The sequence below is a fragment of the Arvicola amphibius genome, chromosome 3 (genome assembly GCF_903992535.2).
Source record: "Arvicola amphibius chromosome 3, mArvAmp1.2, whole genome shotgun sequence".
NCBI classification, from domain to species: Eukaryota; Metazoa; Chordata; class Mammalia; order Rodentia; family Cricetidae; genus Arvicola; species Arvicola amphibius.
In genome coordinates, this window is record NC_052049.1 from 187,575,363 (window position 1) to 187,597,582 (window position 22,220).

The 22,220-nt window shown below is 44.7% G+C and overlaps 1 protein-coding gene across 5 annotated transcripts in view; it reads left to right on the plus strand.

Moving 5' to 3' along the window:
• Positions 1–22,220, plus strand: part of Snrk (SNF related kinase) — a 55,184-nt gene that overhangs the window by 10,358 nt on the left and 22,606 nt on the right. Inside the window, exons 1-4 of one of the 5 annotated variants that reach the window (XM_038321241.1) lie at positions 2,100–2,338; positions 5,511–5,568; positions 6,249–6,330; positions 8,742–9,435. In XM_038321241.1, the coding sequence (XP_038177169.1) occupies positions 8,847–9,435 (589 nt within the window). In that variant the 5' untranslated portion in view covers positions 2,100–2,338; positions 5,511–5,568; positions 6,249–6,330; positions 8,742–8,846. Of the gene's footprint in view, positions 1–2,099; positions 2,339–5,510; positions 5,569–6,248; positions 6,331–8,741; positions 9,436–22,220 lie in introns of those variants that run through there. The other 4 variants (XM_038321239.1, XM_038321240.1, XM_038321238.1 and 1 more) reach the window with 4 other exon arrangements.

The window sequence follows — 22,220 nt, forward strand, 5'->3', positions numbered from 1 at the left end:
GGACTAGTTTGGACCTATGCTGTTTCCTTTCCTATTTGGCTGGAGTTGGTCAGCTCCCATTTAGCTCAGGTATACTGTTTCTGTGGGTGTCCCTATCATGGTCTTGACCTCTTTGCTCACATTCTTCAACTGGACTTTGGGAGCTCAGTCCTGTGCTCTGATGTGGGTCTCTGCCTCTTTTTCCATCAGTTACTAGATGAAGGTTCTATGGTGATATTTAAGATATTCATCATTCTGACTACAGGGCAAGTCCAGTTAGGGCACCCTCTCCTCTATTGCTTAGGGTCTTAGCTGGGGTCATCCTTGTGGATTCCTGGGTAGAGCCAGGTTTCTTGCTAACCCTTTAATGGCTCCCTCAATCAAGATATCTCTCTTTCCTTGCTCTCATCTCTGTCCTTCCTCCATCTCTACTATCCCGTTGCCTCAAGTTCTCCCCTTCTCCCGCCCTCTTCCCCTTCCACCCTTTCTTCTTCCCCCCACCCTTATGTTCCCAGTTTTGTCAGGCAATCTTGTCTATTTCGACTTTCCAGGTAGATCTATGTATGTTTCTCTTGGAGTTCACCTTGTTACCTAGCTTCTCTAGGATTATGAACTATAGGCTCAGTATCCTTTGTTTATAGCTAGTATCCACTTATGAGTGAGTATATACCATATTCGTCTTTTTGAGTCTGGGTTACCTCACTGAGGATGGTGTTTTCTAGTTCCATCCTTTTGCATGCAAATTTCAAGATGTCATTGTTTTTTACTGCTGAGAAGTACGCTAATGTGTAAATATGCCACATTTTCTTTATCCATTTTTTGGTTGAGGGGTATCTAGGTTGTCTCCAGGTTTTGGCTATTACAGACAATGCTAGCAGCTATATTTTTGAGGTGTCACAAGTGAAGCTCCCCAGTCGTTTCCAGACTTACTCTCAGAGTGGACTTTCTGGTCTTCACAGGCTTTCTGCCCTCTCTCCTGTGCTGGTCCCGAGCCTTGTGCAGTTTGGCCAATGGTGATTTTCTGTCATGGTCTCCGAAATCTCATGGGTCCGACCCGTAGACAAAGAACTACAGTCAACTAAGGAATGCTGAGAATGAGCCGGAGAATTCATCTTCTCGGGGATGAGACCCCTACTTGGTTGTCCATTACCAAGTGGTCAGCCCAGAAATCATATACCATACACATACAAGTAGCACTTAATAACCTCAGCAGGTTGTATTTGTGTGTGTGTCTGTATAATGTATGTATCCATCACAAAGAAGAACAACTCTGGATTTGAGAGGGAATAAGGAATAAGTCATGGGAAGGGTTGCCGGGAGGATAGGGAAAAGGGGAAATGTTGTAATGTATTTTAATTAAAACAGGAAAACTTAGAACAGACTTAGTAGGTATTACCTTCCTTTGCAACGTCCTTAGATCTGGAGGTATAACTGCCTGTTAGGACATTTCTAATAGGAGTTATTGGCTTAACTCTTAATTTTAATGACATGGAGATTCCATCTAGTGAGTGCAGACTGAAGCTGTTGTAACCCCACAGTGATTTTCAGCACCCTTCACCCTCCATCCTCCAGTACAGAACTCTAGTTCCTCCATCATACCTTAGGGCCTGCTGACCTGATGTCATCCCCCATCATACCTTAGGGCCTGCCGAGCTGTTGTGGGCTGTGGTCACTCCCAGGAGGAAGTGCACTCTTGAGTGTTGATTGCTTTGGTGAAGAGAGCAGTGGAGAGTGTGTGATGGGGCCTGTGCTGACGCTGACGGGTTCCGTCATGGTCCTCCTCCAGCCGCTGTATCACTTCGGTTGATGAGGTTTTAGCAAACAGGTAGATCATCTTGGAAATATTCACTGAGTGTTACCTGCACCAAGACTTCAGGTGTTTCTTTATAGGTGTGTGTTTCAGTCTGCTTGTTCCTATGAATAAGGATTATAATTTTCAGTTTTTGATATTTGTGGGAAAAAAAAAACCTTAGCTGTTTCTTTGGGAAAGAAGGTTAAATTCAGTGTCAGGTTAGCTTTGCAGAAACAGAACTTTTGGTTTTCTGTATAATGTGAAGAACTATTGGCCCAGCTTTTTTTTTTTTTTTTTTTTTTTTTTTTTTGGTAGTTAGTACCTGTGGGAGATTTAGTGTACTAGCATATTGAGTGTCTCATTTGAGGGAATGTTATATTCTGAACAAAATGTTGAGAGACTTAGGGGTAGCCTAATTTTTGCACACAGCTGTTTTGTTTGATTTCTCAGCCAGCTGTGCGTTTGTTCGGTTGTATGCAGAGATGTCTTTGATCACTTCTCTCTCCTAGGGAAGAAGAGATGGAGGAGGTATGTTTGACACCGAGACCCCACTGCAGCAGTGGTGATGTGAGTTTCAGCAAGAGGAACCGTGGCTTCCGAACTGACAGTAGTTTTAGCAGAGGCTGCTTCGACCACTGTTTCAGCAGCTTGCAAAGCCTGTGCAGGGCCACCCACACTTCCTTCCTCCCTCCAGCCACACCCACATGCTCAGTCATTTCTGCCCGCTTGAGCTAGGGGAACATCAGTATATTCTTGTAACACCTATCAGCCCTTGTTTCTCAAAAGGAGTTTCCATATTCCAAACACTTGTTGACTTAGCCTGCTTCATGTAGGTCTGGCTTAGGTATGCACATGTGGTTGCATGTGCCTTGTCACCAGCTGCTTTACAAGGGCTGGTTTCAGTGATAATTTGCTCTTCAGAAAGATGTTGGCTCAATTATGTAGTTGTTAAAGAACTGATTTTGAAGAGCTTAGCATAAGAAAAAGTTTATTCTACAAAGAATAACAACTAGTCATTGCATTTAAGGCATTGGCTTTGTGAGAGTGTCAGGTTTGGTATCGTCCTCCAAGATGGGTGCAGGTGAGTTTTCCTTGTGTCAGGTTTGCATTTTCCAAACTTGATGAAGTAAAATACTCAGCTTGTCTTTGGGAGAGAAATATTTAAATAGTTAAAAACCCCTCTCTAACCCTGATAATCATCATCTGTTGCCTTGTGTATTTCTGCCAGTTTATTTTAAAGATTGTGTCTGGCTCTGTACCTAGAGAACAACTCCGCAGCTGTGCTGTCTTGATTCCTAACCAGAGGAGAGTTGTAGGTGATTTTTTTCTGAAACTAAACAGATTTTTTCATAATTGAAATCATGATACTAGAACAGAGTTGAGTGCTGCAGACCAAGGGTTGAGTGGGGAACAGAGCTGCATGAACGTGCGCGCACTTCAGTGCTGGCGCTGCTGCTCCACGCGGCCCCTCCTTCACTCTGGAAGCTAAAACTTTTCCTACGTACAGCTATGCTGGAAGAGTCTGTTACTTTAAGATGGTGAAGTGGTCAGGTGGTGGTGGTGCACACCTTTAATCCCAGCACTGGGAGGCAGAGGCAGACCGGATCTCTGAGTTTCAGGACAGGCTCCAAAGCTAGAGAGAATCCCTGTCTCAAAACAAACAAACAAACAAAAAAAAAGTGGCATATGGGAGGCTGAGGCAGGAGGATCTTGAGTGGAGGCCAGCCTCGGCTACTAATGATACTAAATCAAAAATTGGGGCAGGGGAAGCAAATACTTAGATTTTTAAAAAGGAATTTTATTGAAAATCAGATTTCAGTGTTAAGAGTTGTTATTTTCTGTATCTCAGGATTTTACAGCACTGTTTTTTCAGTTTGATGTGTTAGGAGAGCAAGAGAGGACTACCAGTTCAGGGAGCTCTTTTCTTGGAGTCGACAAGCAGCCAGAGGGAACAGCAGGAGCACTGCAGCTCAGCACGCCGAACACTTGATCTAAACAGCCCTTAAAAGAGTTATTTTTATTGCCTTTAATTGTATGCGTGCACACACGTGTGCATGTGAGTGCAGGTGCCACATAGAGCTTGAGTTTCGGATGGTTTTGGAGTCACAGGTGGTTGTGAGCCATGTGATGTGAGTTGTTGGGAACTGAGCTGAGGGCCTCTGCAAGAACCGTAAGAGCCCTCAACTGCTGAGCTATTTCTCCAGCTCCTTCACAGCTTTTAAAGTTTGTGTGCTTGATTTAGTTTGGTTTGGGGGTGAAACAGTGAGTGATATTTTATTCAAACCAGGCTGGCCTCAAACTCAATCCTTCTTCCTCTGCCTCTGAGCGCTGGTCTTACAGACAGGGCTGTGTTTGTTACTAAAATTGTCTAGTGAGGAAATTAACTGTACAGAAAGGTCAGGTAACTTGCTGAGGGCCTGTGGCTTGTGATTGGTGGTGGATTCATATTGGATGTATTTCAGAACCAGTGTTTAACCACTGACCACAATGCTGTTTGCCACAGAAACTGTGAATGGCTGTTAGAGACAGAAGCAGGCAAGGGTAGTCGGTGGAGCTGCCCTGTCCTACTTGGGGGGGGGGGGGGGAGGAGGGCCTGGGAGGCAGGCAGGCAGGTGGGCAGGCAAGCTGAGGCTTACCTGTCAGTAAGCCAAGACTGCCCACAGCTGTGAGGCCCTGCTCTTTTTGCTTTCACTCCAGCGGTAGACTTGTTTTTGCATCCAGATGTCATCTTCTGTGTCTGCTTCCCCACACCCTGGACTCTGTTCCAAGAAAACCTAAATGTGGGCTCACTGATTGCCCAGACACTCAGTACCTTTAGCAGGGGTGTGAGTTGCATTGGCTGCCAGGAATATTTAGGCCTTTCGCTTATTTGTGTGGTGTTTCAGGTTTGCAAGAAAACTATGAGCCCACCTTGGAAAGGACCCCTCACTGTGCTAGGAACTGGGGACAGTGCAGCTGCTTTGCTCATAGTGATAGTTTTGCTTACTGTCTGGTAGCAGGAATGAAGGTGTTTCATGTGCTACCTGTTTCAGGCAGCACAATGCATTTCTCCTTGCTTTGAAGAAGAGTGTCTTATGCAGGTTCCTCTCCTTGGCTGCAGCAGTGGGAGCTTGGTGAGCTTGTTTGGGGGCTGCTGGAGGTGGGGTAGACTTCATAGGCAGACTAACAAGATCCTTGTCAGAGATGGCTCCAGGTGCACAGTCAGGATTCAGCAGATGACAGGTCAGGACTTTCTTACCCAGAAAGTCTTTAGAAAACGACTGGTGTTCTGGTGTTCACTGCCACTAGCTTCTTAGAACTGTGGTTAAAGCTGGGGCTGGGAGGCTGGGGGCTGGGCCTGGCCTGGGCCTGGGGCTGGGGTGCCAGCGTGGACCTGGGGCTGGGGTGCTGGCATGGACCTGGGGCTGGGGTGCCTGCGTGGACCTGGGGCTGGGGTGCCGGCGTGGACCTGGGGGCTGGGGGCTGGGGTGCTGGCGTGGACCTGGGGACTGGGTACCAGCGTGGACCTGGGGACTGGGGCTGGGACTTACTGACAGAGAACTTGCCTGGCATGAACTTCAGCCTTCAGAACTAGAAGGGAAAGGAGGAAATTGAATAGAGGGGAGAGAGAGACTTGGAAACTGGGTCACCAAGGACAGATCTGCTGCTTTTAGGTTTGTCGTGTGCTAGAATATAGTTTTACTTTAAGCAAAATTGAAACATAGAATATACTGAAATCATTTTCTGTATTTTCCTTTAGGAGAAAGAAGCAACTAAGAGATAGTGGTAACAGAGTAACTTGGCATGCAGTTTGCAAGGTATGTCCTAGAGCCAGCACAGACTCACCTACACCTCTCACTTTCGACACTGCCACGTTTCCTGGCGTGACAGGCACTGAGTTCCTCAGCGATCAAATGACAGTTTATTTGTTGTGTGTATTTATGTACATGTTTGCTGTATGCATGTGTGAAGGCCAGAGCTCATCACTAGTGTCCTCTTGATCATGATCCAGATGATCCCCCCAAATTTATACATTTATTCACTCTGTGTGTATGCATGCACATGTGTGTGTGCTCATGTGCGTGTGCACATGCTTATGCATGCATTCTGTGACTGTCTCTTGTGAAGGTCAGAGGACAATTTCTGGGAGTCTGTTCTTTATTTTTATCACGTGGGTTCTAAAGATAGAGCTCAGGTTGTCAAGCGAGAGCCTTTACCGCCCCCCATATCACTGGCCCTCCCCACTTTCCTTTTTGAGACAGTCTCCCTGCGCATGAGCACAGGATCCACCTCTTTGTGCCCACACCTCCCCAGCCTTGCCTGCTGAGGATACAAATAGGAGGCACCGTGTCCAGCTTTTATGTGGATGCTGGGGTTGTTGCAGGCCCTTCTGCTGTGTGCAGGCACTCTACCCACTGAGCCGTTTCCGCAGCCCCAGGATTAGCTTTAAAAATCCCCAGACTCACTTATCTAATCGGATCTGTTTGCCACTTTCCAGGAATACGTCTAAACAGAAGTAATAGATGAAAAGAACAGAGATGAAAAACATGGGGCAGGCAGCCCAAAAAGTCTGCTTGAAGGTGAAAGTTGAATTTACAAAATTATGTGGTATATATATATATATATAGGTAGGAACAGCTGAAGTCGCAGAGTTAATTGAGGTTGAACAGATTCTCTAGCCTAATATATATGAATTAAAATTTCTTTGGAGAACCTGCTGTCCAAATGCAGAAACACTTCAATTTAGATGTTCCTGTTTATGCTTTTTGTTGAAATTATTAGTTCAGATAAACCAGGATAATACAGAGTACAGAAGAAATTGTCTCCTTTTCTAGCATATTTTTTTTTTACATACTAGTTTCTTTTTTTAAAAAGGATTTTATGGGCTTTAGAGATGGCATAGCAGTTAAAGCACTGGTTGTTCTTCAGAGGTCCTGAGTTCAATTCCAAGCAATCATGTGGTGGCTCACTACCATCTATAGTGGGATCCAGTGCCCTCTTCTGGCATGCAGGCATACATGCAGATAGAACACTCTTATAAATAGAATATATAAATAAGTAATATTTTATTTTGTGTATGTGTCTGTCTGTTGGTCTCTCTCTCACTCCCTCTCCCCACCCCCGTGTGTGTGCGTGCGTGTGTGCATGTGCATGCTCTGGGTATAGGTGCCCATGAAGTCCAGAATAGGGGTCAGATCCCCTGAAACTGGAGCTAACACTTGTTTTGGGAATTGGGCCAAGGTCCTCTGCAAGAGCAGTAAGCACTCTTAACTGCTGAGCCATTTCCCAAGTTCCTATACTGGTTTATTAATTAAAAATCTTAGTAGAAACAGGACTGATTTGATTTGAGAACTAGTCAAACAGCACAACAGATTGTTTTAAAGCATTGACAGGTGTCAGATGCCCTGGAGTTGAATATAGCTCCTCCTTATCCTAGCCCTGTAACCTAGGCCAACTTACTTCATTTTTGTTGTTGTTGTTGTTTGTTTTTGCTTCGAAATGGGGTGAGTAGTCCTTTTGCTGGGCAGTCATGAAAACTGGGAAAGGATCGTGTAAAGCTTGGTGTGTGACTGGTGTGCAGTGCTCGTCCAGAGTGGCAGTGTTGTGTGTGGTCACAGTGACTTCTGAAATTGGAACGTGCTAGTGAATATGTTATTGTTGGCCTGTTAGGTTTATTGATGTGGATTTCTGAGGTCGCCCTAAGTAAGCGGTTTGGGTAATTTTGGAAGCGATGATGATGTGATCATGAGTCCGTGCGTCTTGTTCATTTGCATTTAAACTCCTGCTGTGTCAGTGCCCCAGCTGTAGTGCCCCTCGAGTGGTCAGACCCATCGAGCGGTCTCGATGGCGGAGGGTGTAGCCCAGTGGCAGGAGTGCCCGTCCAACACCAGACCTTGGCGTTGACATCTCAGTTATGTTGAGTGTAGCTTTAATGCCATCTGTCGCTTGTACATGGAGTTTGCTTGACTGCAGAAGGAGACCGTCTGACCCAGGTCCCAGTGCACAGTGCAGGCTCACCGTCATGAGCGTCTGTGGTGGGATGACGAGGAGTGTGGGCTTCCCTTCTGATCTTTGGAGTAACTGAAGTGCGGGGGTGGAATGCTAGTGCTTTAATGCAGCACAGCCCTAGTGTGCCTGAGCTTTAGTTGAGGTTAGGTGCATTTCCATCACAAAATAGTGTGTGCACACCAATAGGCCACAAGTTGATGGGAGGTCAGCACACTTCACAGGTTCTCGTACTCATTTCTAGGGTGATTGTTCAGTTTTTGTGATTCAAAGTGATATTTTAAGTGGTATAATTTTATATATTTTTTCCTGAGACAAGGTCAGTTATAAGAACATATTTCTATGTTAGAGGTTTATATTAGAAAGCCTGAAAATTTTAAGTATGGTATGAAATATTGCTTCTAAAACCAAACCCTCTTTGAGACTTAAATGGTCTGTAAGAGTGCATGCCTGTGTGCCCTGGGAAGTGAGCAGTCACGGATGGCCGTGTATGTGGAGTTAGGAAACGCCCTTGGTAATGAGCAAAAGAGTGAGTGCTCTCCAGCCAGAGCTGTTTGTTAAGCACCTGCTAAGTCCAGGACTGTCTCATCCTGCTGTCATGGAGCAGAGAGTAGCTTGGAAAACATTTTGGGAAATAAGTTGCATTGCAAATGTAGTAAGGCAGTTTTGATTGCCCTCTTTGTATCAGTATTGATTTAGATTTGGGGAGATGGATAACATGGGTCTTCAGGAATCTTTAGACACTTACAGATTTTACTTGGAGATGCACAGACAGGAGGTCAGAGAGGCAAGTGATTTCAGTGAGAGGCTACTTTCTGTTTGTGGAGTTGTGCTTACTTCTCAGACTCTGTTCTGAACTGCATTCTCCAAGTATATGGTTTTAATAATGACCCTGACTTGTTTTGCATCTCAATTGACTTAAGGCTTTCAAAATAAAACAAATAATTAGAAAATCCACGTGTTCATTGTTTCTCTTGTTTTGCAGGTATCCGTTGCTATGTTGACAATGAAGGCCTTATTTCCAGCAGATACGCTTATATGAGAAGACTCACGTCAAGCACTTTAAGTATTTTCCCTTTGTCGCACCAGCATGGCAGGGTTCAAGCGAGGATATGATGGAAAAATTGCTGGATTATATGATCTGGATAAAACCTTGGGTCGAGGTCATTTTGCAGTGGTCAAACTTGCTAGGCATGTCTTTACAGGTGAAAAGGTGGCAGTGAAGGTGATTGACAAGACGAAGCTAGACACCCTAGCCACCGGTCATCTCTTCCAGGAAGTAAGGTGCATGAAGCTAGTGCAGCACCCGAACATCGTTCGTCTCTATGAAGTCATAGACACCCAGACCAAACTGTATCTCATTCTAGAACTTGGAGATGGAGGAGATATGTTTGACTACATTATGAAACACGAGGAAGGTCTTAATGAAGACTTGGCCAAGAAGTATTTTGCTCAGATAGTTCATGCCATATCTTACTGCCATAAACTCCATGTGGTTCACAGAGACTTAAAACCAGAGAATGTAGTTTTTTTTGAAAAACAAGGTCTTGTGAAGTTGACAGACTTTGGCTTCAGTAACAAGTTTCAGCCAGGAAAGAAGCTCACTACAAGCTGCGGCTCTCTTGCATACTCTGCCCCAGAAATCCTGCTCGGTGATGAGTACGATGCCCCCGCTGTAGGTAGGTTCTGCCCGGCTGCCCGTCGGAGCTCCGCCAGCTCGCATTGGTTGAGTCAGTTGCTTATAACAAAGTAATTCCAAAGAGAATTTTGATTATATGTATTTTACTTAACAGATTTGGTTTTATGAATAACGCAGTGTGTTCTAAGCTAGCAGGCAGGTTATTTCAAACTTACAAGGGCAGATGTCTAAGAGTATTTTTAAACAAAGGTAATTAGAGTCTTGTTGAGGGAACCTCTCAGGGCACTCGTGGTAGCTTTTCCTTAAAGTCTGTATTCATTTCCTTCTGTCTTCTTAGGTTGTTTTCTGGCAGTGGCCCTGGCTGTCCTTTCCTGCAGACACCCTTTAACAATCATGTCACCCCACACTGTGGTAATAAAGTGAATGGTACAGTGTTTAAGAATTAGAAATTGGACTCAGGCTAACTGACCTTGAATAAGTAACTGACTGCCCTGCTGACTTCTTCACTTGTAAAGTGGATTGCTTTCCTGTGCTGTTTTGTTTGCTTTCTCATTATTCAGATGGGAACTTTGTCCCAGTGCCACAGGAGCAAAGGACAGAACAGGAAACTGCTGTGCCACATGCCTGTGTGTGTGTGTGTGTGTGTGTGTGTGTGTGGTGCATCCCAGCCACATGTGCCCTCCTAGCATCCGTGCCCCTGTCTGTGGTGGGAGCACTCGCTGCTTCTCAGGGGAGATCAGCTCTGTCTCTGTGGGGCTGTGCCAGATGTGGGGGGGTCATACAAGAAATTGTTTTGGCTTGAAAGGATTTGTTGAACTGAAGGTGCTGTCATCTTTAAATTTGATTTACTCTCAGAGAAGTGTATTCTGATGTTACATGCACATGACATCAGACTTTATAGACTAGAGTGTTGCGTGTGAACTGCACACAGGAGATAAGGGATGACAATAGCATACTGACATGTTAGATTGCCGATGTCATAGTAAAACACGCTGTGGCAAGACAGAGTTTCCTGTTAGACTGTTGTGTTCTGGAAAAGACGGGACGGTGGTTGGCCTCTGCCTTCAGAGCCAACCAGGTTTCACTGCAGCCTTCTGTTAGTATCTGAGCCAGGGGTGTTGGCGAGTGAAGCCATTTCAATCAGAAAACAAAGCCTGGTTGACATAGGATGGATGTAAATATGTAAGACCCCTTCCTGCTTTCCACACCTAACGTGAGGCTAAGTCAAGTGTGGTGAAAATCAGGAACTGTTACACAATTTAGAAGACCGTTTGGCAATACCCTGGTTAAGAAAAATATACACATCATGTGACCAAGTAGCTCATTAGCTCGTGTGTGTGTGTGTGTGTATGTGTGTGTGTGTGTGTGTGTGTGCACAGTATGCACAGGGGGATGAGAAACGGGCCTGGTGGTGGTGGTGTACATCTTTAATCCAGCACTTGGGAGTCAGAAGGAGGCAGATCTCGTTGAGTTCGAGGCCAACCTGGTCTACAGAGCAAGTTCTAGGGTAGCCAGAGCTATACAGAAACTCTGTCGGGGAGGGGTGGGGGTAGGAGGCTTTGGAACATAGCCTTGGCCCAAGCACATCTCTATCCTACTCAAGCATGATTGTGTTACTGTTGAATGAATTGTTTCAGTATTCCTACTGTATTTTGTAGGTTGGTTAAAAGGCAGCATGCATGTCTTAGTGATGGGTTTCCTTAAGTGTATTTAGGGCAGAAAGCAGACTGATAAAGAACACATGCAGCACAAACTCTGTGTGTCTGAAGCGTAGTATGATGGCATGTGTGAACACTTGGAGGTTATTTCCAGGAAGCTTTGTGTTTCTGTTCTGTTTGGTATTTGGCATTTCTACACTGATGTTCTGGTATTTTCATTGTGTGTTTTCTTCTCTTCTCTCTCTTATTCCTCCCTTCCTTCTCCTCCTTCTATCCTAAATATTGCATAATGAAACTTAAGAAAAGTTAAACAAAAAGAAAGAAAATGTTTGGGGAATGTTGACCAAACTGGCACATGGTTACTTTGTGTTGGTGAAGTGCAGAGTGGTTTGGGTTCACAGGTTATTTCTTTATCTTTGTTATTTGTGTTGATTTTAAATGATTCTGTGATAAATACAAAAATTGGTCTCATAAATGAACCAACACTTCCTCTCTGTTAACATGCTATCTGTTATGTCAAAATTAGTGATGTTTTGGCAAAATGAACATAGAAGAACCATGTCACTGTGAATGGCAGGTGTGGCTGGGTGAAGGTGTGGGCTCTGTGCCGGCCTTCATGTCACGTGACTTTGCCTCAAGGCTTAGTTCTGTTGTCACTTTATTCTCCAGGGAATCAGATTTTGGTTTTGGTTATTAACTATACCTTTGCTTTCTGTGAATTTTTTCTTTCCCTGTCCTTTCTAGGCTTGGGTGTCCCCTCTTTTAGGGCGTCTTCACTTCTAGTGCTGCCTCTGCTGCAGTCTCCCCCTCCCGAGCATCTCCCTGTGGAGTTACTGCTCCTGACTGCTTGTCTTCACTCTTTGATTTCCTGTTATGCTCTAAAGCCATTTAGAATGAGTTCTTTTTTTAACTCAAAGGGCATAAATTTTGCCTTTTAGCTTATTGATTTTTAATATCTAATTTTAGTTCATTGAAGTTAACAGATGTACCCAGTTGCGTTCTGCTTTGGAGATATTTTTGGATTTTTCCCCATTGGCTTGATCATAGTGATTTTTACAGTGGTGACCTGAGTGTTCCCCGTGTGATTAATGTGTTTGTGTTTTGGGTGCTTGAAGAAACTTTATACATGAGATTGTTCATCCTGTGACTTGTTCCTTTGTAACCGCTGTCTCTTCCCAAAGGAACGATGCTGTTCCCACTCTGGTCTGTGGATTCTGTTGTGATCAGCTTCTGCTTTGTGCATGCTGTTTTTAAACTGTGACGTTTGAATTACAAGTTTATTTCCCATGAAATAAACTAATATAAAAACAACTTGTTTGGTTATTCAGCTATACCTCAGTTCTGCTTAGTCACCTGTAGTTTAGTTATTGGTGTTTAGGTTCATATCCTTCCAGTAATATAATAGCTTTTATTTTCACATATAATCTGTGAGTCTGTTTTAAGGAGCTGAATTTAGTCTGTGGGTATTGCTGGAATATTTTAATTTACTTGATTTGTCTGTGTGTATGTGTGTTCTCTTACATGTCATCTTTCCCGGTTTTGTTAGTTACCCAGGTTCCTTTCCCAGTTGTTTGCAGTCTGTGCAGTTGGTTCCTCTTCATTGACTTTGCTCTTAGCACCCAGAGTTCTTGTGTCTGGCGTAGTTCTCCTCCCCTGCAGCTAAGACACGTCAATGGTGGGATTTGGAGTTGCTTCCGTTCCGCTGATGTTACTTTTTACTTATTTTTTAATTTTTAATATTTATTTATTATGTTTATAATATTCTGTCTGCATTTATGCCTGAAGGCCAGAAGAGGGCACCAGACTTCATTACAGATGGTTGAGAGCCACCGTGTGGTTGCTGGGAATTGAACTCAGGACCTTTGGAAGAGCAGGCAGTGCTCTTAACCACTGAGCCATCTCTCCAGCCCCTTTTTACTTATTTTGATAACTGTTTTGACTTCCCTGTCCTTCACTTGGATAATTGTTTTTTTCTCTTTTCATATTTCTTTGTTTTTTTCATCCTTTTATGGAAGATTTGTAAATTTTTATCTATCAAAAATGTACTCACAGTGATACTTTTGCTGGATATAGAAACACATTCTAATTAATTTTCCTCTTTTAGATCATTTCTGCCATCCTTTTGCCTCTGCAGTGCCCAGCTGGCATGAGACTGGTGTGTTTTCACTGATTCCGTGCACTCAGCTGTGTGTGTCTGCACTTGTCTGTGAGCACTGCTAAGTGCATTGGCCCAGGTGTTTATTCTTGTGCTCTGGGACCTTGGTTCTTCTTGCATTCATTTTCCTGGGCTTGTGGGGATACTGGTTGTTTGTTTCTGATATTTTCAACCAGTTTACCTGTGAATACGTTGTCTTGGTGTTATAGTCTCCGAGTGGTCGAGAAGAGCAGGGTGTGCGCCTGAGTGGGAGTCTGGGTTGGGGACTTACTGTGTGGCGGACTCAGTAATGTCTTCTAGATGCCGTCCTCTTTCCCAGTGCCACAGCCCCTGCTAGGGCTCCTGTGGAGCTGGGAGGTAGAAGAATTAGAACATCATCCCTTGGTTCAGTTTCTTCCTGTGTCTAGTGTATGTCTCTAGAAAAGAGCACTATAGGAAGTCCTGCGAGCTGGGTTTGGGATTCCTCCTTCATTGGATCCCACCTACAGCCTCTTTTCTGCCAAGTCTAGGAGTGCGTGTGGGGGTGGGGCCAAGGACTGGCTAGATCACATTCTGGAAACTATTGTTCCACTCCCCTCTGTGGGCTTCCACACAGCTGTGTCAAGCTGACTTACTGGTGTTTGTGGTCTTGTGAGAACTGTGGGGAGGTTGCAGGGCAGCAGTAGAGAGTGGGGTTACCCCATGGAAGAACAGTCAGGAGTACACTGGGACTGCTCCATGTTTCTGTTGGCCATGGGAGGAGGGGTGTGGCTGCGGGGGGGGGGGGCTTCACAGGGATTTCTGGATGTGCTTGTTTCCCAAAACAGTGCTAGGAAAGCTCACTCTTCAGACTGTGCTCTCCAGTTCTCTTCTCTTAGAACTCCAGGTGTGGCAACTGTTGCCCAGGCCTCGGGTTCCCAGCTCTCCTGCACTGCGGAACTGTGATATTGCTTAGGACATCTCAGTCTCTTCAGAAGTTTCAAGTTAAAATTAAAATTGGCATTGAGACTTTTTAAACTCTCTGAGATTTGGAGTCTTTCTGGCATTTTCTTGATCTGAAACTTGTAGGTTTTGTTTTGTTTTGTTTGTTTGTTTATTACTCTTTGGGGTCCTGCTACCCAGCTCCCAAATAAATACACAGAGACTTATTCTTACTTAAGAATTCCCTGCCTTAGCCAAAATGTAAGACAGTAGTGTTTGTGATGAAGTATATAGGAGTGTGTGTCAGCATCTCTAGCTGAAGCGTGTCTAACTGGAGGTGGTGATACTCATGGGGAACCAAGGGTCTGAGTAAATGCAGAGCATGCCCACAGTGGCTGGAGAGTGTGGTGTGGACGCTCACCTGTCCACAGAGCTCCCAGTCTGTAGGGAGGAGCAGAGGGCCTAGAACAGCCAAACTTGAGAGAAAGACATGAGTAACCAGGGTTACGGAGGAATCACTAATACAACCAGATTTAGAAAACAGTGTGGCAGCGTCTTTCAAAACAAGGTGTGCACTTACCCATGCAGCCCTGTAGTCATGCCTGGTGTGCCCCAGAGAAAACAGCTGTGCTCACGTGGCCCCTCAAGTCCACCAGTGTAAGGACAGCTATACCACCCACACCATGGGCATGTGCAGCAATAAAAGATGCCACTGTTGATGTGACTTGAGTCTGTTTCAAGGGTCAGGAGGTGCATACTTTAATTCCATCACTAGGGAGGGAGAGGCAGGAGTATGAGGAATTTAAGCCAGCTTTAGTTACAGAGTGAATTGTCTCCTAACAAAAATAAACAAGAAAACCCCACCTCCTCTCAGAACATTGTAGACTCTATAATGTAATTCTCTTGAAGTGAAATTGTAGGGGCAGGTTGGTGATTGCACGGGGCTAAAGGTGGTGGTGGGTAGCTTGGCAACACAAGGCAGGGAGAGCCCTTATGATGAGACTTCTGTGCCTGCCTGTGATAAAACTGCATCAGAACTGCACACAGGTATGGGTAAAACGCTGAGCTCTGAGCGCTGTCTGAGCTGTGCCAGTGTCCGTTTCTGCTTTTGATCTTCTATAGTTAGGTAAAGCTCTGCTCACCGGGAAACACCTGTCTCTGTACACGGGGGATATGGCCTGTGTTGTTGTGAATCTGTGCGCGCGCACGTGTGTGTGTGTGTGTGTGTGTGCGCGTGTGCGTGTGCACACGCATGCAGGTGAGAAATGGGGCAGAGAGCAGTCTGTCTCCACCTTGTTCTTGAGACAGAGTCTCTCCCCGGGCCTCTGTATAATCAGTTGCTGAAGGCAGGCGTTCACAGGGAGGGGATTCCAGGATCTGGGTTGAGGCTGGATCAGGCAGCCGCCAGTCATATGGAAACAGTATGATCCGTTTCTTGTAAAATTTGTTAGATCCTGGGTATTGTTTAGAGACTTCATCTTTCAGTCAGAAACAGAACTGGACTGCTTCTGGGCATCGTGGACTGGAGTGCTGTCTGGGACAGCCTGAGCTGTAGTCAGCACATCTCAGGTTGGTTTCCTGTGCCCCCCTGACACGCTGTCTTCTGATTGGCTCTGCTGTAATCACTGCTCTCGACCACACTCTGGGCCCGAGGCTGTTTCTGGACTTTCTCATCTCCTTTTCTTTTGCCTGGAACAGAATAATCTTGTCTAGGATTCTCCCGCACACGTCTGTGAGGCCCTTACTTCTCCCGAGGTGGAGACCCCTGCCTGGCCAGTCCTTTAGGCTCTGTCACCTCCTGCGGCTCCTGACACAGAAGCCCTCCAGACATTGACATAATCGCCTCAGGGCTTCCTCTTCTGGAGAGGCCCAGAATGCCTTGCTCTGTGCTGAGGCTGCTGTCCCATGGGGACATTTGGCCTTAGTCCCTGGCTGCCTCTGCTGTAGGAGAAAGAGTATTTAAGGTGCTGTCTACTTTGGGAACCTGCCCTTGGGGAATTTCTACAATGCTGGCTGCCTTGGGAAAACGGGGAGAAGGGTGAGCCTGGGACCTTTGCTCACGTGTTTTCCCACATGCTGGTTTTAGTTGTATTTTAATTTCAGGAGGTTGTTAACATAGGCGTACTAGATCAGCTTCTAAAGCTGGCATCTCTCTTCCGCTTTGAGAAATGAAAGCGCTGGTGTTTATTTCATAGTTGACTTGTCTTTGTGTTAAAAAGTGTAGCTTAGTTGGTAGAGTGCTTTCCTAACATGCACAAGGCCCTGGTTTCAACTCTAGTGCTATGTCAAACTGGATCTTGCCCTGACCAGGTGCTCTGAAATCCCAGCACTCGTGAGATGAAATGGGGTCATAATCTCTGCACCCCATCTTTCTCTTCGTATCACTGTGGACACGGGGGAGGCCAAAACTTCAGAATCATTCTCAGAACAGACAGGCAGCAACCATTTTAACTCGGAAATGAGCATAGGTGCAGGATAACTTAACTTCATTTGGGTCACATGCTCAAAACAGTGACCCCCCACACACACACACGCACACACGCACGCACACACCTTGCGTTGAGATGGGTTTGGTATGTAGTCCAGGCTGGCCTCCAGCTCAGAATTTTCCTGTCTCAGCTTTCTGAGTGTGAGGTTGTAAGAGAGGGTCTGTGCTTTCTGTTGTTGGTTCTTAAAAACTATATGTGTGAAATGTAAGCCTTTGACAAAGAAAAACTGGCTTGTAAAACAGAATTCAGTGATTAGAACAAATCTCTGTTTTTGAAATGAAGTGTCCTGTAGCTGAAGGCTACAGTGTCCTGTAGCCCAGGCTGGCTCTAGACTGACTTATGTAGCTGAGGATGGCCTTGCAGAGGTCTCTTAACTTCTTTCAGTGGTGTGGTTGCTGTTGCTCAGTCAGCCGCTCACCTGTCTGTGCTGGCTGTGCTTGAGCTTGAGCAAGAGCAGGTGCAGGGCTTCTTTTCAGCTCGTGTGTCTTCACCAGCTTTTTCCTTTCCCACTCCCATCTTCCTTTAGTGCACACACCTGTATAATTCCTTTGGGTTTTAAAACACTGATTTACCCAGGTTTTATTGGTGAGATTTTTGTTATTGTTGCTTTTAAATTATGACTAAGGATTAGAAAGATAGTTCAGTTGGCAAAATGGCTAGAGGACCTGAGTTCCATCCCCAGAACCCACATTTTTAAAAGTCAGATGTGTTAGTGTGTGCGCTAAGGGGTTGTAGACAGGTGGATCCCTGAGGCCAGCCTAGTCTCCTTAGTGACTCCAGGTCAGTGAGAGCCTTGTCTGAGAAGGAATAAGCACAGTGAACCGCACCCGAGGAGCAGCACCTGAGGCTGCCCTCTGCCCCCACATGGACATTTCTACCTGCTGCACAAGTGCACACAAATACATCCTGTATTTTATAATGTACCTAAAAATGTAACTTAGAATCATGTTAGCCTCTGAAACTTGAGGCAGAAACTGTAGCAAGACAGCTTTTGTGGCTCTGTGTCTAGAGACTTGAGAGTAGAAGCCCTCTCCAAGGTAGATCTAAGTCCTGGAGCCAAGGCAGTGGGCATGTTTCTGTGGTGGTGAAAATGAAGGAGGACTAGTAGAGATGTGGAATACAGAAGGTGAAGGGTTTGGGTGTTTGCCTGTGTGTCTGCCACATATGTACAGTGCCTGTAGCGGCCAGAAGAGGGCATCGAATAACTTGGGATTAGAATTACAGATGGTTATGGACCAATGAATGTATGGGCACTGGGAATTGAACCCAGGTCCTCTGAAAGTACAACTAATGTTCTTAACCACTGCATCTCTCTGCCTTCACCCCTTTTCTTACGGTGGTTTAAATTACCCAGCAGTGATTTGGGTAGGAGATGCTGAGGGAAATTTGCACCAAGACAAGGCTGTTCCTGAAGAGGTCATATGTTCCAGTCTGCATATGGTGTTATGGACTTGGAAGTGGTCAGCATGTTTGATGTATGTTTTTAAACTCATTTGGTTTTATTAACTAAGTTTATATGCACCAGCCCTTCACTGGATCTTGAAATCTTTGCTAAGGTTCAGAAGACCCACCATGGGTCTTCTGGGCTGAGAGCTCAGTAGATGGAGGGAAGGCCCAGATGGTGTGATCCGTCACTGTGTACCAGGGTGGGATTCTTGTTTTTCTGTTCAGCAGTGAGTACTCTCTAGGGGACTGAAATTGGTGGAACAGATTCTTAGAAGACAAGGAGTCCATCAGAACACCAGGATCAGTGGTGTAAACAAAGCGCATTAAGTGTAAGCCAGCTCCACCCTTGTGTTCCTACATCCAAAGTAGCCTTTTTGGTTTGGGGCTTTTAGTGATTCTGTGCTTTTCAGGTACTTCACAAAAGAGCCTTTTTGTTAAAAAACACCATTTGCTAACTGGACTTGGCTGTCACAGGGAGGCATTGAGGTCACACCTTTGGGCTCCTGTTGGCTTGCTTTCTGCTTCATCTGAGGACGTGTCTCAGTCTGCAGTCAGCCCATGCAAATGTACTTTCAGCTAGCACAGTGGTACCAGCCAAACCGATGACTCCATGAGGGGGCAGAATCCCAGTTATTAATCAGTCTTAATTTTGTGCTCAGTGAATGCTTTGCTGTCTGTCCAATACAGGCAGAACTGTTATTGAATTACAAGAAAATAACAATACAAATTGCTACAACTGACCATCTAACTTCAATATCAAAATGATAGCATGAATTAGGGGAGTCGGGGTTAACTGTTAGAGAATTTGAGTGGCCTATGGCTAACCTTTGACTCTCTGGCATTGTTAAGGGAGGGAGAGAAAGCTGTTGTGTGATTCTGGGGCTGCCGCAGATGGGGTGAGGATGCTCAGACTCCTAAACTGTCAGTCACTCTGTTCATTGGAGACCTGCTTATATATCTTCCTTCTCCTTTTCTTTCCTTTTTAAAAGCAGAATCTCACCCCATAGTCCAGGCTGGTATTTGTACTTCCTGTTCTCCTGCTCAGTCTCCAGTGCTGAATTCTGAGTGTGCAACACCACACCCTGCTCATACCTTTTGAGTTGGCCTTAATTTGCCAGGGTACCAGGAGCTGAAAAACAAGAAACAACAAATAAAACCCACAGTTCTTGGTAATTAAAATAGACAAACCACTTTTTTTGTTTGTTTTGTTCAGGGCTGTCATTTAGAGTCTCTTACAGATTTGCAGCTATTTATTTATTTGTTTGTTTGTTTGTTTATTTTTTTTTTTTTTTTGTTTTGTTTTTCGAGACAGGGTTTCTCTGTGGCTTTGGAGCCTGTCCTGGAACTAGCTCTTGTAGACCAGGCTGGTCTCGAACTCACAGAGATCCGCCTGCCTCTGCCTCCCGAGTGCTGGGATTAAAGGCGTGCGCCACCACCGCCCGGCCTGTTTGTTTATTTTTGAGGCAGAGTTTCTCTGTGGCTTTGGAGCCTGTCCTGGAACTAGCTCTTGTAGACCAGGCTGGCCTCGAACTCACAGAGATCCACCTGCCTCTGCCTCCCGAGTGCTGGTATTAAAGGCGTGCGCCACCACCGCCCGGCTTGATTTGCAGTTATTTTATATAAAATGCTAGCAAGCTGAATGTTTCCCTATTTACACCTTTCAGCTGGTAGGTAGTGTGGAGACCCTGAGGAGAGCTTCCTGTTGGCAGCAGGTGATGTGCAAGAGTCAGGAGGAGTGTGGTGCTCAAGGACCTCTGAGGTCAGGTGGACTCCCAGGCCTCACTCTGATGGTGTCTTGGTGCACAGCCTGGTGAATGTGTGTGTGCCTGTGGCCCTTTAGTGGGGACCGGTGGCCCACGAGGGTTCCTCTGCATCTGAGACTGGTTCTTCAGCTGGCTGCTCAAGTTGTGTGAACAAAGGAACTGGCCTAACATTTTCAGAAGGTACTAGAAGAAGAATATTTTAGACACCGACCATAGACTTTCTTTGGGAAAGGCCTTTCTCGGCCTTTAGATTAGGCTTGTTCCCAACTAGCTCTTCAAACTTAAATCTACCAGTTTCTCTTAATCTACATTTGCTATGTAGGTTTTACCTCTCATCTGACTTGTTCATCTCTCTGGCGTCTCTCTACCTCTCTTCCCAGGAGTTTCTTTCTTTTCTCAGAAGTCCTGCCTATTCTCTCCTGCCTAGCTATTGGCCATTCAGCTCTATTAAACCAATCAGAAGGTGCCTTTCACACAGTGTGATCAAATATCCTGCAACATTTCCCCCTTTTTGTCTACATAAAAAGGAAAGGTTTTAACTCTAATATAGTAAAACTGTTTACGGTAAGAACAGTTATCAGATAAGAATTCCATTTACAATGTCTAGTCCATTGATATTTGACAAATTTGAGTAAATACTCTATTCTACCTTGATGAATCCAACTTTTTATACCTAACCCATGTTCTATCATAGCTTGTATTACCTTCCTAAAAATATCTTTTTAGACCATAAAACATTTTTTAGAGAAGTAATTTAAGTTTTTATGTCTCTAAACTTACACATTTTACTTCTCTTTTGTGAATTTCTTTTCTGAATTTGGTTAAAAATAAACTGTGACTACAACTATTTAGACTTCAACCCCATCAGAGACCAAAGGAGGATATAATATTACCTGAGTGAGCAGGAGGTACAGAACAAACAACTTCCAAAATTATAGAACTGATAGAGACAGCTGGCTGCCTGGAGAGTCACCCAAGGTTCCTTTGCAAGGATGGGGCGTCCATATTGAGCCTACAAGCCTAGACTATCTGACTGACTTTTTTGTGAAGCAGGAATCTTTTAAGGACTGTCCTACCTTATCTTGGCAAAGTTTGACAGTCACCTTCTTTTGTGTCCTACTGTCCAATTTGGACAGCACACTGTCAGCAGTTGAGTAAAGGGCAGGTTCTTGCCCAGTGGCTGACTTTGCCACAATAAAAGCAAACTCTGTATGTAGGTTCTTTGATGCCCCTAATTCTTTTTTGAAGTAAATTGTTGCTTCCAGGAACAGATTTGTCTCACTGTCAGGAAAAGACTTATGTTATTAAAACATCTTAAATGCCATATTCTTTAGGTCTCTTAAGTGTTTGGAGACCTTCTATCTAAAATATATCTCTGTTTGACCATGAAAACATACCTAACATGGCCACAGATTTAATTGTTATAGATGACTAACTACTAATGTGTGTTTATTATCCTAAATAACTTTCAAGGATTAGAACTTTACATTTGATTTTTAAATGAGTGGCATAGGTATAATGCTTAAACAAGAGTAGAAACATATATGCAGTATGTTCTAACAAAAAAATCTTAAATTTGTATTATATATTAAAATCCATACCAATGTAAAATATTTGAGATTAGTAGTTGATTTTGAATTTAAAAGTAGATTTAAAAATCTACCCTTTTATTCTGTCCTTCCTATTACCCCCCGTTTTCTTCTCGGAAAGAGATCCCTAAATCTAACCTTTGCTTAGTTTCCCCCCCTCACCCTGACCAGAAACAGCTGCAACCGTCCCCTCCCCAAACAAGGGCAAACATTCCCTGAATAACCAGAAATCACCCATCCCACCTCTTGGGAATGTGGCATTATATTCTTAAAATTACTTCTTGTTGTCTGGGGTGATGACGTCTTTAGGGAACCCTGAGAAAATTGAGATAATGGTCAAGTCCTGGGAGAGCTCGCTGTATCATTTTTTGTTCAGTCTCTGTGTGATGGGGAGGTGTAGAGCTCATGTCCCGATTGGCGTAGTCTGTGAGGCTGGCAACTTTGAAGCTGTTCTAGGTGCATATTTTTGAGGAAACTGCAGCAGAGACATTCTGAGGCTGGGTCACCTGGGCTACTTGTCTTCACTGGTGTCTGTGCTTTGTTTCTGAAAACATACAAGCTTCTAGAGGTAGCATACATGTCTGCACTAACACAGATATGGAATGTGCAGTGTACACAAGTCAACTAAAGGTAAGTTTTTGTTCTGTGTTTGATCAGGTAAGAGGCATCTGTCAACTTTATAAGTCTGTTTGGACTGAATAACCAGACTGTAATATAACTTTCCAGCCATGCCGTATGAAAGGATGGTACGTGATAAATCATGAGGACTCTGAGCTGTCCCCATGTCAAGGGATCAGCTCACATGCCACCTGTCTTGTAGTCTTT